Genomic DNA, 20209 nt, shown 5'->3' with positions numbered 1-20209 from the left:
AGCGGCTTCACTTTAATGACGTCATGAGCAATCCAGTTCTATATTATAGATCAGTGGTATTGACACAGATTTCACGAATCAATTCAAATCTGATTCACAAGCTCTTGATTTGATTAAGTTTAGATTGGGTGGGGTATGTATGAGGTACAATGCATGTCAGTTTTTATAAAGGAAAATCTCTAATGTTGTAAACTATACAGGGAACCCTGTAAGTTGGTACATTATTATAAAAATAAAGATATAAATTAACAACAGATTCCAAATTAAATGGCTATTTATTTTTAGACATAATAATAAATACTTCAATAAAATGTTTTTACACAAGGCAGTTTTGATCCACTTTTTAATGAAAGGGCCTATAATAAGGTTTCTATTCCAATTCATTAATGAATTATAATCATTTAAAACTGTGGATTTAGATTTATTCAAACATACAATAAATGAGACATCACTAACAGTCTAAGGGCCCCATCTTGCACCGGCGCAAACAATCCCTGGTGCTATTTTGCTGTTCCATTAAACAATTGCGCCACTGACCAGAAAAAAACTAGTCTAAAGTCAGTGGCGCGTTGCGCGTTGTTCATTATGCTATTTTAGGGGCGCATGCTTGACCATAATGTATAGCGTGCACAACGCGCATACACTTTGCTCATGTAATCTACACAGATGCAACAGTTATTTTTGCAAATCATAAATTCTTACACTAAAAAAATATTAACACACGAGATGACGAAAATCATGACGCTATTCTGGGTATGTTTCTCCCTTCCCCATACAACACAACTTCTCTGTCTTTCACTGCTCTTACAAGAACATCAGTCTCCTCGGCTGTGAACCGCTCCTGGCGTGCGCCTGGTAAATACGCCATAATAATAGCAATCCATTATGGAACTTGCGCACCTGCTTTTAAAGGGAATGTTGGATGACGCTCTGATTGGTTTATTTCACGTTACACCCAAACCACACCTATGAATAATGAAGCTACTTCAGACCAACCCATTTTAGATTTGCGCCAGGCGCAAGAGCCATTTATCCCGCCGGGAAAATAGCAACAGGGCCGAGACCCGCCCACAAAGTTACTTGCGCTTCGCACTTTGACACTTGCATTTCAGATCGTTAAAATAGGGCCCTAAGTATTTTTTTTTAGTGGACAGTCGAGCTATGGCAATTGAACGACTTTCCTGATTTAAAGGCAACATTATGTGACATTGTTTACAAGTTGTTTATTGACATCTTTCTTCAGTTGAAACACTGAATGGATGATTACATGAGACATATTTCCATACGCTGTACTCTTTCAACATTTGATGTTCACGTATGTTAATGTTTAATTTAATGCTATAACTAGTAGTAAAGAGGAAAAGATGATCGTTCACATGTGCTCCGCGCTGCCAATTGAACTAAGGTGGCTACAGTGATCTGTCAAGCCACATTAAAGAGCATCAAATCAGTATTCATTGTTTGGATTTTGTGATAAAACATACAAAATTTGAAAGATGATAAGTAACAAAAAGTAACAAAGCTCATTGCAGTTATTGGATGGAGTAGAATTAAAAAACAATGTTTAGTGAAGCTTTGTTCACACATCAAAAGAAAACGGAATACACTAAAAGATCTTTGGAAATTTTTGAATTCAAGTACTGATATTGCTTCATTAAAATGGAGATGAAATTTAAAAAAAACTTAATAGCAATTAAATTCTTAAAAGGCACAGAGGAAGAAAGCTTCCATTAACAAAAATATAAATGTTTAATAAATATAAACCTGTCATAAACCTGCTATTTGATCTGGTGCAGGGTTTCAAAACTGGCACACAAGCTTGAACCCAAATTGTTGGGGACCATCAGAATGCTTTACTATTTATATTTCATTGTGCCACAAATATGTACATATGCACATATATAATAGAATAAAACAAAGCAGGTCATGTAGTCTAATAGACTCAGAGGAGCAGGACACTAATCACTCGAACTCCTGAAGCTTTTATAATCATCATCTTTTGCTTCCTGTTCACTTGACATTCATATGATATATTTTTACTAATTAGAAGTATTCCATTTTTTGTGGTTCATTTATCCTCGTATCATCTGCCTGCAGTTACAAAAAGCAATTACAGCATCATGCAAAAAAGAATAAGCATAACAGGGTGTTGAGTAACAAATTTTTTGAATATCTCATCATCTTTGGAGTGAATCATAAAGCCAAACGGTCTGGATTTAGAGATCTGCTTTTTTAATGGCAACACCTCCAGAAAGTGCCTTGAAGGTGTGAGCAAGTATAGGTCCAGTGTCATTTCTGACTGAAATGTGTGCTTTGATACTCTCGTGTGGATATCTCACCTGTTTGTAGGGGTGGGTAAAAAAAAAAATAGATTTTTCGATTAATCGTTTTTTTTTTTTAAATGTGGTCAATTCAAAATCGATTCTCATAGGCCACAAATAGTTTTTTTTTTTTCATATTTATTTCCGAACCATGAACGTTAGATTAACGTTTATCTAATTATTAGTCTTCTCCACTAGATGTCACCCTCTTATTTGCCTTGCGCAATGTTACCAAGGAGCAAGAGGCAAACTTGTCAGTCATTCATTCATCCTTTCTTTTACGGTCTATGATTCATTCAGTGCTTAAAATGGCAGTTTCATGTGCTTTGTCGACGTTGATGCCATCTTCACATAAAAAGTCAGAGGTATGGAAGCATTTTAGATTTCGCAAGCAAGACGACAACGATACTGTTGTAGACAAGAACAAAGCTGTTTGTGTGACTTGTAATGCAGAGGTGAAATGCTGTAGTAATACTACAAATCTGCGGATCCATTTGATGAGACATCACCCAGACGTTACAACACCCCCACAGTCGAACACACAACCGAAGATTTCAAATGCATTCATAAGCAAAATTCCTCAATTCACCTCGTGCACAAAAGATCACTGAATCGATTGCATTTTTTATTTGCAAAAACATAAGGCCATACAGTGTGGTCGAAAATGACGGATTCCGTTACATGTTGAATGTGCTGGAGCCTCTTTATTGTATTCCTAGTCGCAAACGGATGAGCGAAGAGATTATCCCAAGACTGTACAATGAAGTGAAGCAAAACATTACTCTGTCCCTACAGTCAACTGACAGAGTGGCCCTAACATGTGACAGTTGGACGTCAAGACATCAAGACACCTATGTCACAATTATCTGCCACTATTTAGATGACTGGGTTCTCATTTCAAATGTGTTGCAGACCAGAGCTATGCAGAATAGTCACACAGGGGCAAATATATGTGCATTGCTTTCAGATTCGTTGGGGCGGCAGTGGTTCAGTGGTTCATGTAGGTTGTATACAAACCAGAAGGTTGGTGGTTCAATCCACAGCTCCACCTGATCAAGTGTCGAGGTGTCCTTGAGCAAGACACCTAACCCCAGCTGCTCCCGACGAGCTGGATGGCGCCTTGAATGGCTGACACTGCAGTCGGTGTATGAATGAGTGTGTGAATGGCTGAATGTGAGGCAATTGTAAAGCGCTTTGGATGGCCATGTTGTCTGTTGAAAGTGTTATATAAATGCAGTCCATTTACCATTTACCATGAGTGGGGTCTTACTGAGAAAGACCCGATCATTGTGACCGACAACGCTACCAATATTTTGGAGCAGCAACCGGCAATCTCAGCCGCACTTCTTTCTCCTGAAGTCCGTTGGAGCGAAAAGCACCTTTGCACTCAGACAGAGGCTGATATAACTGTGGCTGAAGACATCGTGAAAGCTCTTCGGTCGATGAAGAGTGCAACTCTGGTGATGTCTGGGGAGAACTCCGCTACCCTCTCTATTATTGCACCATTGCAATATGAGATGCGCTCGACTGCCAGTGATTCGACTGTCATTAAAGAACTCAAATCTGCCGCGCATAACAGCTTGAGGTTTAGGTATGTTTACAAAAACAGCTAGTACTATATATAAAATGTAAACATTTGTGTGAATGTTACAGATTACATTATGTAAGATGCCATAAGGTAATTTTAATGTGATTGCCTATTCTTTAAAGATATGCAAATATAAAGGAGAAGCTGTATGTTGCATCTGCCCTGGACCCTCGTTTCAAGCCTCTTCCTTTCATCTCTGACAGGGAACGCTAGGACACATTCACAACATGGATCAGTGAGATTATCACTCTTGAGCATGCTAAGGTAGGCTACAAGTTTAATAAAGTTTTAAAACTTTATGTAAACAAATATATTTTTTCAACTGCATATAAATATAATGAGTTAAAGTAAAATAATAAAATGGGCAACATTTAAATTCAAATGTAATTTTAATTAACATTTTTCTTTTTTCTAAGTATCAGCAGTAAGGATCTGATAGTGCTGGTAATGGAGGCAGTGCACCTGTACAGGAGCAAAAATCCCTTGGTGAAGCTGACCGCTCCCCTAACCCCACCAAAGAGGTCAAAAGAATCCTGTGCGCTGCTGGATCTGCTTGGGGCAGCCTATGCATCAGTGGCTACAGTAGTCTGTGCTACTGCTGCAGACAGGGCACGGGAAGAAGTTGGCAAATACAGAGAAGTTACACCTATACGTCTCTCAGAAGATCCACTTAAGTGGTGGTGTAAGCTTGAAGGAGTGTACCCACTTTTGTCTCAAAATGACTATTTATTTTTTCTAAATCTTCTTTTTTCTTTTTTGTTCAGCAGAAGAAAAAAATGATTAAACATGATGAATAATACATACAGAAATTACATAATTTTTTATTTTTGGGTGAACTATCACCAATAAGCCAGTATTAGTTGTCTTACATTGTTTATAGGCTTGTAGCCTCAATGTTACAGCAAATTTAGTAAAATTGTATGATTATTTTATCTTAAAAATGAAATAACTCGATCCTGTTTGTTCTTGGAATGCGACTGTTCCGACTTTTTTCAGCATACATTTTTTCATCTTGCATCAAAATTGTATTATATTTATTTAACATAACTGTATGCATTTAAAAATTAGAGATGGTTGTGTTTTAATGTACCCAAGTGTACATAAAATAAAAAAGGTTTGTGGCTCTTAATTTCTTTTTATTAATTACCCACTTGTAAAATTATGTTCAATGTTCTTTTTTTATAAATATAGTATTTGTATTAAATCTATATTCATCGAGTTGAATCAAGAATCGAGAATAGAAAATCGAATCGATCTGAGAGCTTGTGAATCGAAATCGAATCGATCTGGAACATCTGAATGGATACCCAGCCCTACCTGTGTGGCGAGACTGAGCACTTGTTGGACGAGCTCCTGGGTCTCAGTGGGTTTCTTCAGGAACAACTTCACAATAGCTGTCAGCAACTGCAGTTGCACCTGAAAGAGAGGCGTGAAAAAAAACTTTAACACTGGGACAAAACCTGTAACATGATTTTCCAAGAGACAAGTTCATGTGTGTTTATTCCATTATTCACAAGGTTAGTATCGTATTATTGTAATGATATCAACATTTCAGTAGTTCAGTAAAGAAACCAATTTCGATATCACCGCAAAAAGTCATCCTATTACACAGTTATGTTTTTTTTTTTTATGTAAATGGAAGCAAGTTAATACACTGCATGAATAAGGCAAGTCTGCTTACTTATTTCACAAAGAGGGTTTTACTAAAGCAATCTGAAAGGCACTTCACCTGTGTGCTCTCATCATGGAAGCCTTCCAGGAAGCTCTCCAGCAGCTCATCTGCATTGTCGATCCTCTCTGCGTACTCTCCCACAATCCAGATCATGGCTGCGCGTGCCTCGGGCTCATCAAGAGAGTCCAGGTTCTCACACAGAGTGGCAATCACGCTCTCATACCTGAGAATACAAGAAAAAAACAACAGTGAATCAACACAAAGAGAAAAATGGCAGTCGGGGGAAAGGTTGGGTTCAGGGTATCTTTATTGAATTCTTCTTCAATACATTCAATATGAAAGGCATTGTTGAATAGAGGCTGTGTCAGGACAGTGAATCTCAATGAACCTTAGTCAAACAGAAATAGGATGCAGTTTAGAGAGAGAAGGAGAGAAGCAGCTTTAGTGACAATGGGAAATTGTACAATACACACAGAGAAACCTACTTGTTGGGGTACTTGCGGAAGATGTCCTTGATGACCACAATGGCTTCCTGCACCACATAATTGACCTTGGTCTGAATGAGGTCAAGCAGTGTGCTGACACAACGCTCTGCTGATTGCTGGAACAGAGACAGGAGAGACAGAAGAGAGATCAGCTGATCTGCTTAAGTATAAATGGCATCATCCAGAAATCAGTTCACCAAATAAGAAGTTAGCTTTTGTTTCACATCAGGTTGAACCATTTCATTGGGAGCGCTGAACTTAACAATTAAAATGAACACTCGTCAAACTGCCAGTGTTAATTAAGTTAATAATAATGTTATCCTAATCAAGGTCAGGCCAGCTCACCTCTACTTTAATTGCACAGCGGCCAATGGCTCGTACAGCTTTACGCACAAAGTCCACGTCCACTTCAGTGGCATATTCCTTCAGCTCAGCCAGCACCTACAAACCCAAACACAGAAATTTAGCACAGCTCTCTTAAGCATTCATGACAAATGTTATTGTGATACACAGTGGGGTCCAAAAGTTAGTGATGTTAACATAGCACAGACAAAAATTTAACATTCAATAAATACAAATTTTATGTACAAAATATAAGAAGTGTGAATTATACTTAATAAAAAAGTCCCTCATTGTCACATTGTCTCGTGACATTAAAAATAAGGCAGACCATAAATATATTTTGCTACTGTCATTAATGCAAAAGAAAAACAAACCAAATACTCAGCCATTCTCAAAATCATGCCGATTTATTATTATCACAGACGTATTTTCACTAGTAGTCTCAGACTTTTGGACCCAACTGTATGCTGGGTAGTGTAACAGAAAAATGTATGAACATAAATGATCATGCAGAGATCTGGTTTCACATTAGTCAAGGGTAGCTGTACTGTATATGTGGCGTTTCATTCACCTGAGCAATGTTGGCCTGAGATGCCAGGCGGATCATGATATCCAGCTTCTCCAGCTTGACATAGATTGGGTCATTATATTTCACAAAGAAAACCTTCATCTCATGCTTCAGAATTTCAGGGCTGGTAAAAATGCAGTATAAAAATTAAATGTTTGTGTTTGTATGTAGTTTATTCACAAAAAAACATACATTTGTGCATACATTTTCTGAGAAAACCAAACCGTCATCACTTAATATTAACAAATCGATTAACCTTAGCTCTGCACCTACCGTTTCTGTACGATGAGGTTAATGTTTCTCAGGGCAACATACTGCAGTTCAGGTTCAGCTGAGAGCAGCGTTACCAACGGAGGAGCAAGTTTCTTCAGAAGAGTGCCATAATAGTCTAGATCTTTTGGAAGCATCTCCATGAACTTCATCAGAACCTTCACAGCAGACAGAACCACGGCAGAGTTAGCGTGGGACAGCCGTGGAGTTACACGCTCACAGATACTGCGGGAGGAGAGAGAAACATTCAACAGGGCAGAGGGAAAAATCTTAAAGGGCGAAGACAGGCTGTGTAGTTTAACATTAGCTAAATTAGGGCTGTTAAAAAAAATATATAATTATATATATACACAATTTCAATCTACCTTTGAACAATCCTATGTTGTTTCTTGAAATCCCAAACTGAATCAACAGTGATTCAAAAGCCAACTCTGATTTAATTAAACTCAGTTCAAGTAATCAATGTAAACAGTAAGTCCTACACTAGATTAGCTAATGTCAATGTCTTATGTAGACTTCATTAGAGAAACCATTTAGAGTGCACCACACAGGAGTGATGAAATAACGTTGCCCTCTGACCTCTGTGACTCACGATCGTCACGGGGCATGTAGTTGGCCAGGCAGTCGAGGATGAAGATCTGGCCCCACTCAGTGCATTCATTAAGGGCTGTCAGGAGCTTATTGATTGTCTGAGGGTTCAGGTCCAGAAGGTTGCTGTTAGGATGAGACTCTGCTATCTCAGACAGAGCAGCTACTGCATTTGCTACCACCTAATGGAGAAAAAGAAAAGAAAAGAGGCGTTAAACTCAATACAGTGGTATTGTGTGTGAATGGTCTCGAGTTTCGCACAACAATAGCATGTTATTACACACCATGGAGGCTAGGAGAGAGCTAAATCGCACTAGCAAGCTCACAGATGCCCTTAAAACTAACCTAAGTGCATGTGCAGTGAATTAGTGTAAGAACTAAATGCACTCAGGGATATTTATCTAAGTTCAGAGAGTATTCTTTAGAATATTGCCAGCATCTAACCAGGACTTAGATTTTATATTCTATGTTAGTTTATGTTTGACTAGTTTGGGTTATGATGCCTCACCATGGGGTTGGAGTCAGAGATCAGGTCTTTCAGGGTGTCCAGGAAGCCCTGATCTTCCACCAGCTGGGCGTTAATGTCATGCAGCTTGGCGACACAAACTGCAGCGGTCTTCCTTACGTAAGGGTCTTCGTCTTTCAGACACTTCCTTAGAGGTTCACACAGGTACTCAGTGATCTTGTCCACTCGGATGCAGCCCATGGTGCGCACAGCCAGTGCACGGATCAGAGGGTTTGGGTCCTCACAGTCCTGCAGGAAAGAACACGTCAACAACACACATTAGCATTAAAATATAGGCATTTTCAAAAGTTTGGGGTCAGTAAGATTTTTTAAAATACAACAGAAACATTTCTTATTATTACAGTTGAAAACTTGTGCCATCATGCACTTTGATCAGAGTCAGTCTCCTCTTACTGTCATTTCTTTATACTGTAAGAGCGTCTGACATTTATGTTCAGACAATTACACGCTGCTGTCCCTTCACAATTCCTACTCTCATAAATTACTCACACTGCATGTTGACTTTTAAACCTAAATATAAATGTTAAACAACCGATATTTCAGCACAATGAAAGTTTTTGCGCTGAATATTAACTCCTTCGCCTCTCCTTTCTATATAATACTCTTTCAGCAAAGATTTCAACTTAACACAGAATGTCAGCGTGGGCCTTTATGCAAAAAAGGAAAGGCTTGCGTGAATTTGTGACATTTACAGATAAGGATATGACTGTTAACTGAAAGTGTAAAAGCACCTGACAGGCAAGCCATTACACTAATGCATCAGCTTGAAGCTTGAAATAAAGATTTATCATGTTTTGGGCAGCTTGGATCACATATTTTTCCTGCAGGAGCTCATTCTGTTTCCTCTAATATTTTTAGATGCATTTTGTCCATAGAAATGCATTATTCAGAGCTGTAATTTAATGCGACCTGCTGCAGTTTTACCAGTCTATGAGTTGTACTTGCACTGTGGGCAGAACCGACTAATCAATAATGAGAATCATTGTCTGTGATTTTCATTATAGATAATAAACGATTTTATCGAAAAGACCCTATCACTTTTAATTGGAAAGTAAATGAATATCCAATAATCTTTATCTGTTGTCTGTGCAAGTTGTGTGATAAAATATTAAAAATACAAAAAAAAGTTTTACAATAAAGCTGTTGTAAAGGACTGTGATAACAAACAATGGACAGTGAATGCTATTGGTGGGCTTTTTAATTGACAGTTGAAACTACGAATCAGTACAGCTTTAGCATCATCGGAAAGTAGTTCCGCCAAAGGATATAGAAGTGTGTTGCATCAGAAAGTTTAGTGCGGAACTAATGAGTGTTCTCCAAAAGTTTATTTCAAGTGTGTGCGTGCAGCTAGAAGTAAGTTTAAATGTTCTTATCTTTGTTATTAATACATTTGTGTATTGTTGCGGTTTAATTTAATCACAGACTTCAGATATTAATGGGAATACTGTATGCGTGTGTACAAAGATTCAGCAATTGCCATTCCTTTGTGTGAATTAATGTAATTATGATAGTTCATGACAGCTGTTTATATGCTTATCAGACCCGTTATGTGGATTATATGCTTATTTGCATGCGTACCTATAAATGCCTCAAGATTAACGTTCTAAAATTGCACCGTCATTTGTTTACATAAGACCGCCGGAATGGCGCTAATAATGTTACGGCCGCGGGTTCGAGTCCCGCTCAGAGCAGTCTGTACATAATGTTGATTTATTGTAATTATACATTGAATATAGTTAATCCTATTTAATGCCTTTTGTAACTATATAATATTGTTGTAAATTTTTATTGTTGTTATACTTATTATTGTGTACCTTTTATTTACCATTATTGTGTGTATCCTTTCAGAACCACACATACCCATCTACAGTGGAGAATAAAAATTAAAGAAGAAACATCAGAGTCATTGCATTCTAACCGGATGTGCCATAGTGATTGCAAACCTTTACTAACCAGCCCCAAATAAATACCTCAAAACAAAAGCTATGTGTCTGAACTCTACCTTCACAAAGGTGTTGACTGCCATAATGGCCATGTCTGGCTGGCTCTTGGCATAATTCATCAAGTACAGATAGACCAGCTTCTTCAGCTCAAGATTATCCGTCTGCATGCAGTTCACAACATCGGGAAACAGAGCACTGGGAACAAAAATATTAATCAGAACTCCACAAATGAAAATATACTGTACATTAGCGTATAAAAGAGTGAGCCATTCACACAAATGCTGTATGCTTAACTGTGAAAAACCATCAAGGTGAAAATGGCTGGTCTTACCTGACATCTTTTCCCACTGTCATAGACGCAATGACCTTCTTCACTGCCTCCTTCTTCTTCTCTTTCTTATCACTGTTGAGCTCTGCCTTCAGCTCAAAGATCTCCCCTGAAGGGTCCCACAAACAACAATTCATGACTTTTAGATCCCAAAACTTGAGTGTGAAAATAATGTGCTTCCAGAAAAACAGTGCATGTCTAGACAGCCAGTATTAGAGGTGATGTTTGCCTCATGTAATAAAAGACAAAACAACAATTCGGTCATAATTCTGTGTAAAGGGTTTTTCTTAGCTCTGACCAAGTAATGTGTGCAGCTCCATTTGCAGGTAAAATTCTCTGTTCTGGCACAATCATGTGTCTGCTCTGCAAGTGCCTTATCCAAATGATTATTATTAGACTCCATTAGTGTACTGTGTTCTTAAGTAAACGGAGCAGGAATATGTAGCAAAGTGCTGATCGATTTAACAGTATTTTAAAGTGTAATGGTGCAGTGCACTTGATGATCTGCACTGGCCAGAACAGAACAGACACAGTCAATGTCTAAATCTCTTTGACATGAAGTGATATACTAATCCCAAAACAGCTGTATCTTAAAAAAGAAAAAGAAAAGAAAAAGGAAACTGTCAGACCTTTCTTGGTCGTGGTGAAATATTTGGAGTCTGTCATTTTGGATCCCAAGCCTCGGTTCTCCTGTAGAAGAAAAAGAGATTTCTAAGCCCATAAGAAAGGTGTAGAAGGTACCTTCCTGCTGATACCTTCCCTGATGTTTCTTACAGATTGTGGAGTGGGGAAAACATTGCACAAAAACACCTTGTTGAAGCTTCATGTTCTCTTTCTGTCAGAAAATTATATTATATTTATCTTTTTAAAAGAAGGCTCCTGTGTCTATCAAGAATCCATGTATTAGGTCAAAAAACAGTAAAACCATAATATTGTAAAATATTATTTCAATTTATTAAATTGTCTTCCATGCTGAATATCCCATAATAAAATTGCAACGTTGAAAAAACAGTGCTGCTTAATATTTCTGTTGAAATATATAAGACACTTTTTTGTCACGATTTCTGATTAATAGGAAATTCTGAAGAACAGTATTAAATTGAAATATTATGCAACAGTGTTTAAGTCTTTAAGTAAAGTAAAGTAAAGTGAAGTGACATTCAGCCAAGTATGGTGACCCATACTCGGAATTTGTGCTCTGCATTTAACCCATCCGAAATGCACACACACAGAGCAGTGAACACACACACACACTGTGAGCACACACCCGGAGCAGTGGGCAGCCATTTATGCTGCTGCGACCGGGGAGCAGTTGGGGGTTCGATGCCTTGCTCAAGGGCACCTAAGTCGTGGTATTGAAGGTGGAGAGAGAGCTGTTCATGCACTCCCCCACCCACAATTCCGTCCAGCCCGAGACTAGAACCCACAACCCTTCGATTGGGAGTCCAACCCTCTAACCATTAGGCCACGACTCCCCCAAAACCTCACAGCCCATGGCGTCACTTGATCACCAGCATAAACTGTTACTTTTGTTACTTTACTGTTACTTTTGATAAATCATTGCTGAATAAAAGTGTTATATACAAAAAAAATATATATATTATTATTGACCACAAACCTTTTAAAAAGGTATGCGTGCATATGTGTGTGTGTGTGTGTGTATTTATTTATAGTTCTTGTGAAAAAAGTCCATTTATAGTTCTTGTTTGTCGAAGTCCAAGAAAAATACCATATTGGCAATATTAAAAAATAAATAAATAAACAGCGTGACAGTGCTACTTTACCTAATTTCACACTTCAATTAAAATCAACAAAATTATATATATTGAAATTAAGATTAAGAGGACAAAAATAGACATGTACAATTTCTTCTTCTCCTTTCTTCTTCCCTTATTACATAAAAAGGAATTTTCATTCTGACAGCTACTATAAAGAAGCTGGAGAATTGTGATCTGTGTGCCTGAATGAATTGTGTATCCCTGTTGAGCATTTCCAAACAAATTATTATCATCCAAGAAACAACACTTGTCTATGTTTACACCTGTCTAAAAGACCCTTGAATAATGTCTAACACAACTTACACACAGTAATTTAGTAAGGCAACATTACCAGTCCATGGTCTCCCCACATGCTTAAATAATTGATCAAGGTCTGCTTGTTGTATGTCATTAACAAACATACTAAAATCACTACAATATCATTACACCCCTTCGAAAAAAAATGCAACATGTTAACTACACTGCTTGCTAATAATAATTAGTAATTTATTGAGTCAATAACACAAACTCTCTCTTTCTCTCTCTACATAATATATCTATTTCAAATAAATACGGTTCGTTTAAACTTTCAATTCACCAAAGAATTCTGGAAAAAAAAAATGCATCATGGTTTCCACCGTTTTATTAAGCCAACATTTTTAAATGATGATATAACAATGAAGCCTGGAGTGTGTGTGTGTGTGTGTACAGATTAGTAATTTTTGTAACAAAGATTTACAACGCTTAGCAGTGGTAGACTAAATCCAAAGGTTTAAAACTGATAACGTTGGCAGGGGCCCGTATTAAAGTAATGAACAAAAATATATGTGCACATCTTTATCTGCACATAAAAAAAAAAAACATACATCCATTTCAACCGGTTCATTTTTTTACGAGAATAATCATCTATCTCGTCAACCTGAAAGGCGACGTCCCAGCTAACATTAGCGCAGTAACGTACAGATAAAGTTAGCTGTCAACTGTCAGACTCCACCGAACGACTGTTAGCGTGATGCAGCGTTTGATCTTAAATGGTTACCGACAACCCAACTGGTTAAATCTATACGTGACGCAGCGGTGACTGCAGCAGGTGACAGTAATACTTGCCACAGCCGCTTCAATGTAACGTTAGGTTACCCAGAGTTACTTAGCAAAACACATTAATTGCGCCCCGAATCCGACATTTTTAAACAACATTTATCTACAGGTCATTCTTCTAATCCTGAGAGCGAACTGGCCCTTCACTCACACAGAGCTGACTTGCCCACTCCATTTTTGGCGGATGAATGAACCTGCTCGCTGAGATGTAGATAGTCAATGGTGTGTTAGCTGAATGCTAACGGCTCGCGAGCTAAAGCTTCATGACCTTCTTAATCAGGGTTTATGGGAGCGCACAGTTAAGCCTTTAATCTAGCGGACTGCATTACCGTCCAACCGTGCAGCGCACAAAGCCATAGATAAATAGAAACGAGGCACCGTACCTCACGTAAACCGAGAAATGCTACTTACCGAAGTGAAGAGTGAGTGTGTACAAGTCGGCCTTCTTCTTTCCCTCCCACCTTACGTGATTTGTCATCATATGATTCACACTTCCGTCTTCCGCCTTACACGCAGTTGAGTGCAATAAGGTTACAGTAAAATCTTCATTGTTTTTCGGTTTGAATCCATTTAAACATACGACTCAGATGTAATGATATAGTTATGTTAGCATAAATTACAGGATAACCTACAAATTTCGCGTTTAATATGGAAAAAGCAAAACTTCCTATAGGTCTTATTATATTAGTCTTATATATCCTCAAATAACAATATCACGACAAAACAACAATTAATGTCTTATATGATTTTCTATAAATTATTTTGATATTTTTTTAATACTAGGTCATTGTATTCATCATATGTTTGTCTACATTCCACACCAATGAAGAATTACAAAGCCTTTCATCCAAAACATCTTTTATTACAATAATTAAATTAACAGCAATTGGTTTTCAAGGAACAGTGGAATGTTGGTCTTGCGATATTGCTATTCAACAAAGACAATTCCACAATGTCAAGACCTTACATTTCACTGTCAACGTTAAAGAAAAAACAATCCGCCAAACAAACTGCAGACATTTAAAGTTAATTAATACACATTCAGATTTCAAATCTTCCAACAGCTTTTTCATTTACTGAAACCAGAGCATGACATAGATTCAACATGCATTTTGTAGATCACATCTGAAAATCATATTTGCATAATGCAAATCAGATGGGTTTGCTCAAGTAAATAAAACATGTGAATCTACATGCTTGTAGTTCTGATGTCAATAATCAATAAAAAACATAACCCATCCATGCAATAAATAATTTTTTAAAATGTATAAATGTGATTAGAAATGCGTAATGAGAAAAGAAACATTTTCTTTTTTTTGAAAGCAGGACAGAATAAATATGACTTGAGCTCAAAATGAGTTAACTGTACAAATGTATGGCAGTTCAATAGATACTGTAATGATAAGTGAATGTGTAGTGTGTGAACATGTGTTTGACTAAATTGAGAATTAGGCACAGCAACCATTCATTCATTAGTTTGAACGACCGCAGAAAGCTTTACTTTGTCCTTTTTTGTACATATGCAAGAAATTTAACAATGTCCTAAAGGTTCACAACAGATGTTTAAATGGCAATGAACATAGAAGCAATGAGTAGTGATCCATTGTATTGCAGTTTTTATACAAGAGGTGCTGTGGAGTGTCGATTGCCATGCTAACAGTAATAATCCTATGGTTGCAGTCCTTGAGGCAAAAAAAGAACAATGAAATCTATTTCCATAAAGTCTCCCTCACTTTTTCTGACTCTTTTTTTGATTCACTAAAATATCTCTCAATAAAACAATTGAGTTCATAGATGACAGTTCTGTATAAAGCCTCCAAAAGAGAACATACCAAAAGTAAACATTTCATCCATTCATTCAGAAACATACAACATTATCCCTTTATGATAAAACAGTTCATCCACAAGTAATTACCAAGGCCTAATGGCTTACTCATTTAATATAAATAATCAATCAAATGCCAAACCAATGTGTAGTGTCATTCATTTAAGTAGAGTCAACATTTTCCCATATTTTATGCAATGGTCAATAAGATGTGTCTGGAAAAAAACTAAAACTAAAATAAAAACAAAAACAATTCATAATCATATTCAACCACTTGGTGGCGCCATAATAAAACTTTAAAAGAAATGTAACGTCTACGGTGTTGATGACGATGACGACGACAGTGGAGAATATGACTACTTTATAAACATTTTTGGAATCAATATGGCTTTCACAATAAACAGGCCTGATTTCCTGAATGATTTCCATATCTATACATAGAATGTAGTGATTTCCATATTTTGAAAAAACACCCTATTGGTGTTTAATATGGCACTATCTTATGTCCTTCATTTCTCACTTATAGATAAAATCAAGCAATTTACTTTAAACAGAGGAATGCTGATAAAGCAGGATCTTGTCGTTACCGTGACCTTAAAAATGTGCGATTGTCTCAGAGTTGACAAAACACAGGATCCATCAAGTATATCAAACATTCCCTACCTCACACACACACACACACACACACACACACACACACAATCTCTTCATCTCTACTTGACAAACACGACTTCCATACTTTAAGGCAAGAAAATTTGTCAAGGCAACATTCAATAGCAACATTGCATAGCTAAGGCAGAATTACCATACTGAAATAAACAGCATACCTTTTGTACATTCATATTAAAGTCAATTAATAAGAATGATATTTACATTACACTGCCGCACATTTAAGAAAATCGACATATTTTACATATAAACCTATACATTAACCAGAAAACAATAAACAAATACAACATTTGTATCTCTGCCAATGTGATATTAAGCAGATGATGTGTGAATTATGTCTTCTCATAAATGTTTCTGAGAAGATTCCTTGAACAGATTGATATGCTGTCCTATTTATTCTGGGCTAAAACAACAGTACAGTCACTTAATTGCATTTCCAATTTCGATCATTTGGATTTCACAAGTATGGTCAAAACGTCATTTAGGCGTTTGTCTTGTACATAAAATGACACCAAAATAAGTCAAGCATCTTTTTCGCTTTACTGATTCTACCGCTCTTATTCTCCAGTACACAGTATACTCTGTAAATTACAATTCCCTGAATAAAATAAGACTTTGACACTCCGTTCCAGCCTTAACAAATTAATACTTTACTAAACCAGCTAAAATTTGTCCTCATGGAATAAATTCAAAAACAGGTCATGTGGATATTAATAAAGAGCATTACAACCTATAAATCTCTGAAGGGAAATGCAGTAATTTACTTTTAACAGAAAAAAGATGACTCAAACAAAATTAAACCGCTCAGATGGTGCATGTACAGTAGCTCTAAGATTTAATTCACAACAGGCCATGTTGTTCCAAGATGTCAAGAATGGTGCTTTATGCTCTTAGCCTCTTTAGGACACATTTATGTCTCCAGTGAAATGACAGTAAGGATTCCAGCCTCCTGCTACATGTTGTACACGTCTTACAAATGTCCTTTTTTTTTCACCACTCCTTTCCCTAATCTGACTATAAAGCTGTGTAGGCTGAGCGAATGAATACAGGCCAAGTCAGTTGCCTGTGTACATTATCATTTACTACATCCAGGCCTCATTGTCTAGGCTGGACTCTGAAGAATAGGCACACTCTCTAGACCCCAGAGCAAAGGCCTGATGCAGAGCTTTGTGTGAGGGTTGGTGATTGTTTAAATGTGGGGACTGAGGTGGGGTCTGGAGGGGAGACGAATCGATAGGAGACTGCTGACAATGATTTCTGTATCGTACAGGTGTAGGGATGCGCGACGGACTGTTCTCAGGTCTGTTGTCAGTGCGGGGTCTTATCCGTGACTGCAACTTGTGCTTGGAGATGGAGGGTACCTTCTGACCTTTCTTGGCACGGAGGGCGACTGTGTCATCCATATCCCCATTGGCCAGCGATAGAGGAGGAGTGCAGGACCCTTCAGATGGAGGCTCACTCAGACTCAAGCACATGGAGGAGCTCTCACTGGAAGAGTCCTGGTAAGAACAGTCATCTAGAGGTGGAGGAGGGGAGGGAAATGTCTCAGGAAGTGGCAGTTCAGCATTGTCATATAGCAGATCCGGGTGATGTTCGGTAATTTGTTGCAGGTCTCTCTCCACCCCAGCCCATTCCACCAGGTCCTGCTGGCTCTCCATCAGCACCTCCTGTTGGCTCCCGTTGATGTTTTTGGGATTTGAGGCCTCTCCTTCCTCTGTGGAGCTGGAGATGGCAGGGAGCTTACGAAGACCTCCTCCTTTACCTCCCCATCGCTCTCCCTCCAAAAGCCCTCCATTGGGGAGACTTCCACGAATCTGGCTGTGGAGCAGTGCAGGAGGGTCCTCAAGTGCACAGGTGCGAGGATTAGTCCATTTAGACTCTCGCAAATCCGGCAGGATTCCCCCCTTACCCCTGAGATTAAGAGAAGATGTTGATGAGTTAGAAGAAGAGTAAGCCGAGTCTGTAACATTGGTGTCACCCGAAGAGGTTGGGAGCACCCTTGAACCTTGTTGGGAGCCAGGGGGCTGTAGCGACCTCATTTCACTTCCAGTGAATGCTTTACCCTGCACAGATTTGGTTTGTTGCGTGTTGGCCAGAAACTCCGCTTCAAAGCTACGATATAGGTCTTGCTCCTTTTGAGGGTCCAGACTTGGCAGCAGGTGTAAACTAAAAATACCACTGTCTTCCTGGCTCTCCTGTTGCTGGTTGTAGGGATTTGCCAAACCGTTTTGGTCTCTCACTGTGGGACGAGAATTGTGTGCAGATCGAGGGGAACGTGGTGGGTGGTGATGACTTGATCGTGAGGAAGAATGCGGAGAGCGGCGCCCTGGTTGTGTGACAGGAGGAAGCAGCTTTCGACTGCCAGTGGAAGGCGACAAAGGCGCAGGGGGGTGTGGCGCTACCATCCCCTTTTTCGCAGGACTACTGCTGGCACAGCTTTTCACTGGTGAGTTAGAGGCAGAGGAAGATGCTTGACTTCTGGGCAAACTTCCATTTGTTTTTGAGGATGCTGCGGGCATGTGCCTGGGTCTTAGTTCCTCTCTCCGATCTACTGAAAGAGAATGAGGGTCTCTGCGGCGAGGGAATGATCCAGGGCTGGCGTCACCCAACCGGCCTCTAGGAGTCTTGCCATGGCTGAGAGAGCGTGGAGCCAGCAGCTTCCTAGGACCTTCGGGTCCCAGTGATCTGCCTCTCTCTGTGCAAGGAGTTCGATGTACCTCTGTTGGGACCTGTGGTAGAGTAGGTTTCAAAACTGAGGTGGACTGTGGTGCAGGGCGCTCTCTGGAAGCACTACGGGCACGGGTCTGAGGGGTTTTCAGGGCTGGACTCTGTGCTCTCGCTCCAGGACGCTCGATAATGTGTTTCCCTTCCTTACGGTTCACCAGTAGAACCACGTCGTCTCTATGAGCATGCCGTGTACCCAGAGAGATGCGACCTCCTGCTGGGCTTCCTCCTCCACCTTTAGACGAGGCTGTAGAAGAGTCACTATCTCCTGATAGCCTACGAGTCCGAAGAAGTGATTCCTTATTCCTGTGTGTAAGAGAAAAGAGAGAACAATTAAGATTAAGATGGATTTAGGGATGTATGTGATTACATACACACACACAAACATCTTATTTTTATGATATTTTTGAATGTGTTACATACACGCCACCTTAAAGGCCTTTAATTTTTTTCTTGGTATTCTTGGTTAGAATTACTAATCCACACAGCTATATTTTATGTGATACTTGTCACTTTTACCAAGCATGCGGGGAAATGCATGCAAGGCTGTATTCTCAGCAGCCATGTTTTGGGATTAAAGAAAACCATCAAAAAAGAAGGAAGAGAGAGAGGGATTATCAAACACATACACACAGACACTTTCTTACATACACTACCTCTTAAGTTATTAAGAATGAAACTGACACCGTCCTTCTTTCCTTTAACCTTAAACTGGCTTGTGTAAACTAGAGACAAAGCTAATGAATGAGTGTGCTAATGAATAAAATCACTGCTTTAAAATCATTTCTTAAACTTAGAACTTCCAGATCTTAAGATACACTTGAAAGTGAAAGTGCTAGCCTATTCTGCCCTCATTTGGTTTTATTCAAATAAACACTCTTATTTATACAAGAAAGTGAAAAACACACACCATGACACCCCGGTTCTATAATAGGACCTGCGTTAACCCTGTTCTGACCTGTTTCTTCAGTGACAGACTTGGGGACTGAGATTATCCTAATCTTCAGTAAGCCAGTCTGCCTCACCTCCAGCTCTGGGAGTGCAAGTGTTAAAGAGTGCTGCTCTGACGCTTGGCCTTCATCATTAGTTAGCCTATGGAAACCGAGGCACACAGCCAAGGTAAAGCAGCGAGCTGTTCATGGTCCAGTTATACAATGTCCTGGCTGCACACACGGACATGTAAATATACCATGTGATGGAAATAATGAAGCACCTTTTGAAACTTCAGGATGTTTAGGAGTCATTTCTTCATTGCTCTATGTGTGCAGTGATGCATGAAGTGTTTATACAGTCATGTTTCAATATTTATTTCAGGACGTTGTAAAAGAAAGAAAGAAACAAATATATAATTGAATGTCCATTTGCTCAGGAAATTCTGACTAAAAAAAACATATCCAAATAAATGTATCCAAAACATGTTATCACTTGCATAATTAGGCAGTGAGAACACAGACTCCTTGTAAAATGTTATAATTTTTTCTAACACAAGGGGGAGTCACTAACTG

General features: G+C 38.7%; 2 protein-coding genes across 5 annotated transcripts in view; both read right to left on the bottom strand.

Moving 5' to 3' along the window:
* Positions 1 to 13974, bottom strand: part of LOC113091338 (AP-1 complex subunit beta-1-like) — a 28529-nt gene extending 14555 nt beyond the window's left edge. Inside the window, exons 1-12 of one of the 4 annotated variants that reach the window (XM_026256789.1) lie at positions 13898 to 13974; positions 11261 to 11321; positions 10635 to 10740; positions 10363 to 10498; positions 8343 to 8588; positions 7826 to 8016; positions 7250 to 7471; positions 6980 to 7100; positions 6412 to 6507; positions 6067 to 6182; positions 5639 to 5804; positions 5227 to 5325 (exon numbers count right to left, since the gene is read on the bottom strand). In XM_026256789.1, the coding sequence (XP_026112574.1) occupies positions 5227 to 5325; positions 5639 to 5804; positions 6067 to 6182; positions 6412 to 6507; positions 6980 to 7100; positions 7250 to 7471; positions 7826 to 8016; positions 8343 to 8588; positions 10363 to 10498; positions 10635 to 10740; positions 11261 to 11297 (1536 nt within the window). In that variant the 5' untranslated portion in view covers positions 11298 to 11321; positions 13898 to 13974. Of the gene's footprint in view, positions 1 to 5226; positions 5326 to 5638; positions 5805 to 6066; positions 6183 to 6411; positions 6508 to 6979; positions 7101 to 7249; positions 7472 to 7825; positions 8017 to 8342; positions 8589 to 10362; positions 10499 to 10634; positions 10741 to 11260; positions 11322 to 13637; positions 13738 to 13897 lie in introns of those variants that run through there. The other 3 variants (XM_026256790.1, XM_026256787.1, XM_026256788.1) reach the window with 3 other exon arrangements.
* Positions 13975 to 14327: 353 nt separating this feature from the next.
* Positions 14328 to 20209, bottom strand: part of LOC113091337 (GAS2-like protein 1) — a 29814-nt gene continuing 23932 nt past the window's right edge. Inside the window, exon 5 of the mRNA XM_026256786.1 lies at positions 14328 to 19010. Coding sequence (XP_026112571.1) covers positions 17063 to 19010 — 1948 coding nt within the window. The 3' untranslated portion in view covers positions 14328 to 17062. The remainder of the gene's footprint in view (positions 19011 to 20209) is intronic.

The sequence above is a fragment of the Carassius auratus genome, unplaced genomic scaffold, assembly GCF_003368295.1.
Source record: "Carassius auratus strain Wakin unplaced genomic scaffold, ASM336829v1 scaf_tig00214183_4049273_7079891, whole genome shotgun sequence".
Lineage (NCBI taxonomy): Eukaryota > Metazoa > Chordata > Actinopteri > Cypriniformes > Cyprinidae > Carassius > Carassius auratus.
Note: the sequence above shows the minus strand (reverse complement) of the source record. Positions and strands in the feature narration are given on the sequence as shown.